At 45.3% G+C, this 9,113-nt stretch overlaps 1 protein-coding gene and 1 long non-coding RNA gene across 9 annotated transcripts in view; one reads left to right on the top strand and one right to left on the bottom strand.

The window, feature by feature from the left end:
• The window catches only part of LOC117245389, a 13,428-nt gene extending 6,261 nt beyond the window's left edge, over positions 1 to 7,167 (top strand). For 2 of the 4 annotated variants that reach the window (XR_004500059.1, XR_004500056.1), the window contains exons 2-4: positions 526 to 584; positions 2,093 to 2,203; positions 2,993 to 3,490. This is a non-coding gene — a long non-coding RNA (uncharacterized LOC117245389). Of the gene's footprint in view, positions 1 to 23; positions 585 to 2,092; positions 2,204 to 2,992; positions 3,491 to 7,078 lie in introns of those variants that run through there. The other 2 variants (XR_004500057.1, XR_004500058.1) reach the window with 2 other exon arrangements.
• VPS13D (vacuolar protein sorting 13 homolog D) overlaps positions 5,901 to 9,113 on the bottom strand; it is a 96,652-nt gene continuing 93,439 nt past the window's right edge. For all 5 annotated transcript variants that reach the window (XR_001524775.2, XM_015648296.3, XM_015648297.3 and 2 more), the window contains 2 exons: positions 7,149 to 7,389; positions 5,901 to 6,471 (listed from right to left, as the gene is read on the bottom strand). Coding sequence is in view for 4 of the 5 variants with exons in the window: in XM_015648296.3 (XP_015503782.1) it covers positions 6,340 to 6,471; positions 7,149 to 7,389 (373 nt within the window). In the remaining variant the exon portion in view is untranslated. The remainder of the gene's footprint in view (positions 6,472 to 7,148; positions 7,390 to 9,113) is intronic.

Here is a 9,113-nt window from a genome sequence, read left to right as displayed (position 1 = left end):
GGGGCTGTGGCTGTGAGGGGAAGGTGTGGATGTGGCTCCGGTGCAGGCACAGGCCTGGGGCTGTGGCTGTGATGGGTTTTCTGCCAGAAGTGGCACCCAGTTCAGCATCTGGGTGTGAAAGGTGCGGTGGAAGCTGCTCTGGGCCACAGCGATGCCAGTGAATACCTGGGCTTGCCTGAGGTGTGGCTCTGGAATCCTCTGAGGGGCTTTATTTCCCTGGAACCCACAGCAAATCAACACTGGATAATCTTGGAGAGAATACAAACAGAAGGCTGAGGCACAGGCTGTGCTGAGCTGTCCCTGATGCTGGTGCTCAGATCCCTGAGCTCTGCTCTGAGAGCAGGTGCTGCTCTTGGAGACTGGGAGAGCTCCCAGCACGGCTGTGGGGAGCCCTGGATGTGTTCTGGGTGATGTATAAAGTACATGTCCTTATGGGCTGGATGTGCTCTGGGTGATGTGTAAGGTACATGTCCTTATGGGCTGGATGTGCTCTGGGTGATGTGTAAAGTACATGTCCTCCTGCAGGTTGATCTCCCTCTGGTGTGTGCTCAAAGGAGAAGGAAAAAGGTGTCTGTGGAGAAAAAGTGAGTGAAGTTGTTGGTGTCATGTGGATTTTTACTGTTTGAAGTCAGGAAGCTGAAAGTGGGGGAGTTGGCTCTTAAACTTGCTTATAAATGTCAGCTCTGGTGTGATCTCACTGTGATTATGACCTTGGCAGATGTTTATTTTTGCTCGCAAGGTTTCATCAGCAGCACAGAATTTCTCCAGGTAGATACTGGTCTGGTTTAAAATATTTATTTTGTTTTTTATGGACAGGATCAGCAGTTGGGATTAGTGATGAAGAAATGTATGAGTAGTGACATCAAAGAATGACAACTGCCACAAAACAAGGAGGTACCTTGAGAAAGGAACATCTTATTGTCTGCTGAGGCTGGTACAGATTAGAGGCACCCAGTTCAGGGAGGAAGGAAATGTGTCCAGAGGTCTGGAGCCCTCTGCACAGGAAAGACACAGAGCAGGTCCAGAGGAGGCCACAGAGATTCTCCAAAGGCTGGAGCTCCTCTGGAGCCAGGCTGGAGAGCTGGAGGTTGCCAGCCTGGAGTAGAGAAGGCTACAGGGAGACCTTAGAGCTCCTTCCACTATTTCAAGAGGCCTTACTAGAAAGATGGGGACAAACTTTTTAGCAGGGCCTGCAGCTATAGGAGAAGGGAGAGTGATCTTAAATTGAAGGAGAGTGGACTCAGACCAGATATAAGGAAGAGAATTTTACAGTGAAGGTGAGGCACAGTCACAGGCTGCCCAGAGCAGTGACCCATCCATGGAGACATCCAAGCCAAACAATTCTATATGAATTGTGTGTATATATATATGTGTGTGGTGTGTGTGTGTATATATATATGTATATGTGTATATATATATGTGTGTGTGTGTATATATATATGTATATATAAATATAAAAATAAATATAAATAAATATATACAATATTATATATATACAATTATATATATATATATACAACTATATATACACAATTATCTATTGTTATAAGTTGTATATACAACTTTTTATTCATATATATATGGCAATTGTCATATGTCATATGATTATATGATAACAATTAACATATATGACATATACATACGACAAACAATTATTTATGACTATAAATAGCATGATTGAAGTTAGGTTTGTACTGAGCCAGGTCAGAAATAATGATTGTACCCATTTATACACAAAATCCTAAAACGTTTGCCTGTCTGAACTGGATACTGTCTCTGGATAATCCTTTGCAGGATCGTGCAAGTGCTATTATACCACAAATAAAGATGTGTTCTGGCATAGAATGTGGTGCTGAATAGAATCCTCACATTTCTGGGATGTTTACCTCAAATGCTGTTTCCTCCATACTTTGAGATTCAAAGAAATCTTGAAAGAGGATGAATGGAAGGGCCTAGAGTTGCCCACTGGCAGAGGGGAGACATCAGTGGTGATGCTCCTGCTGCTGGAGGGGCCAGAAGAAGGCTGGGGAGGGGTCTGGTCATGCCAAAGGTTACTTGTAAAAATGATTTTATTTTTTCCCTCCCATTAAAGCTGCATGCAGGCACAGGTTTTTTGCTACATCATTATTTTGATAGCCGGTGGTTTGTACGGCTGGATGTCGGTCATTTGCCAAAGGCCTTGGAGCAACAGTCCTTAGGAATGGTGAGTCACCCTCCTGGGGCAGAGCAAATGTTTGCTTTTGCGGTGTCTGGAGGGCTGAGGGATAGCTGGTATGATGGATTTCTCCTTTATTTATTAGAATTCCTCTACAGCTGCAGCATGCAGGGGACTTTTTTTGCTGGCATTTTCAGAACCCATTGTTCTGCAGCTCCCATCCACAGCCCTTGTCCTCTGGGTGACCCAGCCATTTATCCAGAATGGAAATGCACATGGAAGCTGTTTACTTGGCCCATGGCCTTTCAGTGCTTTTGAGTCTGCCCAGAGCAGGCCTGAGGTTGCTCTTTGTGCTTTGTGCTGGGCACAGGGTCGGGCAGTGGAGCGTCAGCTACAGGGAGGAAACCCCGAAAACCCCAACATACACCAGCCAAGTGTGACATAAGTATAAATTATGTTTTACTGGCACAGGTGGGAGGCCCTGGCACAGGTGCCCAGAGAAGCTGTGGCTGCCCCTGGCAGTGCCCAAGGTCAGGCTGGATGGGGCCTGGGGCAGCTGGGACAGTGGAAGATGTCCCTGCCCATGGCAAGGGGAGGGAATGAATGAGTTTTAAGGTCCCTTCCCACCCAAAACAATGTGGGATTCTGATGCTGTGTTCATCATGAGTGTCCCCAGGCCCTGAGCAGAGCTGACCCCTCTAAGGGAAGTGCAGTTTGCACCCACAGCATTTGTATTTCTGGCCAAAAATGTGCTGTGGTTCTACTGAGCAAAACAATGTGACTGTTTTTTCCCCAGTGTTTGTCAGTGGTTAATGAGTAACCTTTTCTTTCTGGCAGGAATCCTTGTCAGATTCTGCCCTCTCCTGCACCCGAGGCAGGAGCAGGGCTGCTCACAGACCCAGCTGGGCTGAGTTTGCCTCACATTGTCCCACTGCAGAAAATCTGCTGCTGGAGAAACTGTGAAAACTCCATGGTTGGGTCAAACTGCTCCCAGTCCTGGTAACAAAACCTTTTCTCAGCCAGGGATGGTTCTGGCAGGGGAAGGCAGATGGGTTTGTGCTGCCCTGAGCCCTCTGTCAAAGCTGTCAGACCATTTGGGAGGCCACCAGCAGCTGTAAAAAATGGGTTGCAAGAAAGTCAAACCTGTAAGACAAGGGGAGTTGGAAGTGCTTTGTCCCAGTCCTGCATTTGATAAAATTAAGCACCATAATGTGGAGTTAAGAGTGTGCTGTCGAGCTGGAATGCTGCACCAATCCAGACTGGAGTCTGAAGCTCTTGGCATATTTTATTATTTTATTTTTGTAATATTGTTTTATTTTTTTACTTTATTGTATTTATTCTCAGAAAAATAATGTTCTTCTCTCTTTGCAACAACCCTGCCTTTAGGAGGGTGGAATAGAGGAGTTTGGAACACAGCCTTTGCTTTTCAAGAGAATTCTGAAGTAGATGTACATTTGGGGGTGGTTATATATATATTAAAGAAGTAGCACAGAAGCACATGCAGAGTATTATTGTCAGAAGAAAACTTGTGTAAGTGGATTTTGAGCAGCTCTTGGCATAATTAAAATGTGCTTTGATTTTGCTTTTATTATTTTTTTAATACCTGTGCAGCAACTTGTAATCTAAAGAGAATATATTTACTGAAACATGCTTTTTCAGCATGAGATATCAGAGGTGAACTCAGTGTGAGCAGCAAATCAAGGTGGATTCCTCTGAGAAGGAAAACAGAGCAAGGGCTGAGAGGATTTATCATCCCAGTGGGTTGTGCACTGGAGGAAGCAGGTTCCTAATAAACTGTGCTTCAGAGAGAAAAAGAAGTTTGAAATATATATATATATATAGAGAGAGAGAGAGAGAGAGTTGGGCTAAGATGTTACTAAGTATTTTAGTGAAAATAGATAAATGTTGGAAAGCATCATGCAGTCTAGGAAATGAGATAGTGAAGAGATGAAAAGGTCCCTGTCACTGGGAACTGTCTGATTATTGCTCTGGTTTGAGATGGGCCCATTTAGCCACTTAGCTTCTCCCCACAAAAATGTAAACACTGCTTGGCTTTGGAGAGCAGCCTTTGGGACTGGGGCTGCTCAGAGGAATCATCCACCGAGCTCCTGGGGCTCTGTCAGGAGCAGAGAGGAGGGGAGGGCGTTGTTCCCACACCTGCAGGAACCCCTCCAGCTGTAGGGAATCATTCCTGATCCAGCAGTGATGGCAAGGAAAAGGGGTTTTCACTGTGAACATGCCACAGATGCAGGACACACAGAACTTCACCCCTGCTTTTGGAGTCTAAAAGTTTCTTTTTTCCAGTTACTTTCATGAGAAAGTGAGGATATTCCCAGTGTCAGGAGTGGGCAGACAAGTGTTGGGAGGCAGGGGCAGTTGGTGGGGTGGGAATGGTTCCAGCAGGGACAGTGTGGACACAGCCCCTGGATTTGCTCAGCTTTGCAGGGGAACTGGAGCGAAACTTTGGGCCAGGGAAAAGAACAAGAGAGGAGAGGACAGGAGGAGAGTGCAGGACAGTAAAGGGGAGAAAAGGGGAATAAAGGGGAAGGCAGGGAAAGGGGGAGGAGGGCAGGGAAGGGGAGAAAAGGTGGAAAGGATGGGAAAAGGAAGGAGAAGGGGGGACAGGAAAAGATGTGACAGGTGGGGAAGGGGGATGAGAGGACTGGGAAAACAGGCAAGGAAAGGAGAGCAGAGGAGAGAAGGAAGACATGGAAAGGTGTCATTTCCATACTGTGTGGGGTCTCTTTACCAGTTAGAGACAGTTCTTCTCCCTTCCTGCCCCTGCTGAGGTGTTATTTCATCTGCTCTTTATCACACCTTGAAGCTGGACAGTTTTTTTCACACAAATGGCCACTCCAAGGGTGCCACTGTTCAGTGACTGCTCTGGTGTTTGCACATCATCTCCTCAGGGATGGTTACAGACCCCAAGTGCTCCATCCATCCCCTGGAGATGCTCAGCACAGCAGTGAACTCCTCCTTGTTTTCCCTCCCCACCTTTAGCAACCCAGCATTTTACAAGAGCTCAGAACTGGTTTCATTCTAACCTTCAGCAGCAAAATATTCCCACGTGTCTTCATGAAATTCAAATTACCTTTTAAAGCTCTACTTACACTGAATCAAAAGGTTTATCAAGTCACCCTTTAAAATGCAGGTTACTCAGCAAGTTACAGGAGATTTGTGTCTTCATGTCCAAAGCTGGCACCTTCAGGGAGTAAATGTGGTACTGAGAGTTCCAGTTCCTGTGGGTTAAGGTGTTTAAGAGCACTCATTCCTCTTCAATGTGGTTACAGTTAATGAGACAAATATTGATGTGGTGTACAACATCAGAAAAAACAAAACTTGTTGTTTTTAGTATTCAGAAGTTTACTTCTAGGACATTGTGAAGTCCAACAAGCTGGTGATCTCCTCTCCCCCCACCCTTCCTCCACCTGAGGGAAGGAAAAATCTGAAGTCAAAGGTTCAATCTCCAAGGCTGCTCACTTCTTCAAAAACAAGTCAGAAAAGGGGCCTTGAGATGCAGACTGTGAATGTAAAACTGAATCCTCCCTCCATTATTTACCAAAATGCAATTTTTTTGTTAAAAAAGAGGCTGACATTTCAGTGCAAAACCAGGTCTCCTGTATGTACCTGTATTAGTGATTTAAGAGAAAAAACAACAAAAAGGCCACCAAACAATCCATGTAAAGCCCCAATGTTAATGCACCCTATTCATGGTGTTAAAGCTCCAAACCACAGGACACCTGTGTTCCAACAGCTGAAATTAATTCTTAATTTTATTTTTTAAAGGTTTATCTACATTCCTGCACTGTGAAAATCAGTTTTCCCAAGGACAAAAAAAAAGACAGAGAGAGAGAAGGGCTTGTGTCAGGTAGTGCAGTGTGACTCAGTAGAGCTCCTTTAATTTCTTTACACAGTAAACAGACTCATATTTATACCAACACCCGCTGCCCTTTGTATTTACATGGACACTTGTACATATATACATGTTAGCAAAATACAGGGCTTCTCCCAGACCCAAAGCTGCATCAGCTACACCTCTCTTATACAACTAGTGCTTAAAAAAGAAAAGCCACCTCTTTTGTTTTCTCTAAATACTAAAATTATATTTTTTTCCTTCTCTAGTCACACAATTCTGGCTCCAGCCTGGTACTTGCAGCTCTTTCTGGCAGTGAGGAAGTGGATTTTCAAGAGTCCAGCTCGAGTTGCTCTTGATTTTCACTAAGTCTCAGCATCAGCTGCTGCTCATAATAAAGGCTCTTTGCATAGTTGATTTCTTGGGACAGCTTTACTGCCAGAGCTTCTGATTTCACTTTCACCTGCAGAAAGAAAGGGGATTTTTCTTAATGTGCTCCTGCTGTCAGCTAAAACAGAATAGATTTCAGATTTGAAGTAAGGGACAGAAAGGTTTCAGTGGAGTTTCCTTCTCAGCAGCGAGGCTGGCGCAAGGAAGAAGTGTGAGGGAGCACCAGGTACACACACAGATACTGAAGGGTGAGAGCAGGAACACTGTGCCACAGCTGAGGTTATTTCCTTTGCCTCCCCTCCCACCTTTTATCTGGCTGGTCTATTTGGAATGTGAACTGACTTGGGTCAGGGGTGAGTTTGTAACTGGGCCTGCAGAACGGCTCTGAGCAACTACTGAAATGGCACAAAATATAAACACTGGTTCCAGCATTAGAGACCTCACAGTAAATAGACTGTGTAGGAGAAGACTGAACAGGCAGCAAAGTACCCAAGTTCCATTTATGTGGTGAAGTTAAGAGCCTTTCACAGGTAAATACATGTTTCTTCCTGTTACTTTTCTGCCTGCAGGAATATTTTAGGGTTTTCCTTTCTTCAGCTTTCTCAGGAGTTTAGGGAGCCGCTTCCACAGTCACTGAAACCTGGGCAGCAGCTGATTTCAGTGCTGTTTTCTGTTTCCAGAACAAAGCCTGTGCCTAAAACACTTTGGTCACGAGGGGAGCACAAGGGGAAAGGGCTGCCAGCTCCTCACCATGGGCCGCTGCTGGGAGGGGCCTGGCATGGCCACGCCGCTGCTGGTGTTCACAGCCTTCTTGGTGAGCTGGATGTAGACATTCCCGTGGTCCTTGGACACCAGGCAGTGGTACAGGTCATCATACCTGACCTCCAGGAATATGGAATCCCTGTCCACGTAGTCGCTGCTCTTCAGGAAATACACGGCCTTGGAGGAGATGAGCACGCAGTAGCTGTCGATGTTCTCCACGGCGATGAAACTGCAGCAAAGGAGAAAACATTATTAGCTTAAAGATAAAAGTAGCAAATTAACCAGGGTTCTTCACCTGTTCTGTGACCTTCAGAAGTCCATCAGAAAATGTAGCAGTGGAACATGTAGAGTTCATCTGTATTTAATTTAAACTGTTTAGAAATGGAGCTGGTGAAAGACACTGTCACCTAGTTATAAAAACATCATGCTGTAAATCAAGTATCAGTGCTGCCTGCCTGGCCACCAGCTTTGGGCATTACAGGGACACATAAAAATGTCCTTTGACAAGGACTTAGGAACAGTAATTTCACTGCTCTGGAGCACAGCAAGTCCTAATGCTGAAGCTGAACTGCAGCTAACTTCAGTTCCAGTGCTGGTATCTGAAAGGTTTGCAGACATTTATGACCAGAGCTATCCTGTAACCCTCCTGTGCTTCCCTGCTCCCCACACCTCCCTGCCTTCAAAACCAAAAACAAGTTGAACCTGCTGCCAGGATCAGTAGCAGAAAAGAGAAATTAGCTGTTTAACAAGGGGTGAGAGGTTAAGCAGCAAGCAGGTTTCCCCAGGGAGATTAGGCTGAGTGATGAATAGGAAGAGGGAAAGAAGAGTTAGTTTGGAATACTGAGAGTTACAATGGCTGAAAAAGCTGGTGTGTAAAAGAATAATTGTAAGTACAAAAGTGAAATGGAAGTTGAACACACAAATGTTTCTCCCCCACTTCTGATTTGCTACTGAGATGAACCTCATTAGTGGGGCTTTTTAAATGCTGGAAAATTCAGCAACTTGAATGTGGAATCACAGCTGAGCAGAGTAATAGAATTGTGCTAAATAGAGTAAAAAAGCTCTGCCAACAGCCCCCAGGGTTGACATGCATCTGTAAAGGAGGATTCTGCTGCTGTCAGGCCAATTGCTGCCCTCTGAGCTCATAGAAACCTGCCTGCTGTCCTCACATCCTGCAGAATCCTCCACTGGCTCAGAAATCAGTGACCTTTGTCACAAACTCCGTGTTTCTGGTAAACAGAAAAGTTTCCCATCTCCAAATGCACCCTTGGCTCTGCCAGTTAAACATCACTGTGCACAAGCTACTGTGATCTGTAGCCAAATAAACCCACAGCTATAAAAGGTATGTTAATAGCCAAAAACATGGCAAGAGGTCAGGCCATGGTTTTTTTTTGTGGTATAAAAGGATGACTCCAGTAATTCTGTATTCCCAGTCCTCCCAAAGACACTGCTCTGCACTGAACTTGCCTTTGGGAAAGGTGCACACACCAGAGTCAGTGCTGGGAAGGGCACAACCAGCCTCATTAAAAAGGGCTCCTGTAACATGCTTTGTCCAGCTCTAACCTTGCATGAAGCTCCAGGAGAGGATAAAAAAACTGTGTTCCTTTAAGTAAAACAAACTGGAAGAAAAGTGGATTTCAGCTTAGAGGAGCCCAGGTGAAAGACAACCTTGACAGAGTTCCGGCAATCAGCAGCTGCCCTGCAGTTTTCCATCAGAGTTCAAACACTTCAGGGTAAGGTTCTGCCTTTGAAATTAGTTAAATAGGATGGAGAGTGACATTTTTTATGAAGTGTCACAGAAAACTTAATTTAAACCCAGAGCAGCAGCACAGCTGCAGCAGAGCAGCCTGGTGCCCTGCACAGGCACATCAAACACGAGGGTTTGAGGGAGGCCTCAGATGTGGCTGGGCCAGGATGCCACCAGGGACACCAGGATGCCACCAGGGACACCAG

Source organism: Parus major, chromosome 21, assembly GCF_001522545.3.
Source record: "Parus major isolate Abel chromosome 21, Parus_major1.1, whole genome shotgun sequence".
Lineage (NCBI taxonomy): Eukaryota > Metazoa > Chordata > Aves > Passeriformes > Paridae > Parus > Parus major.
Note: the sequence above shows the minus strand (reverse complement) of the source record. Positions and strands in the feature narration are given on the sequence as shown.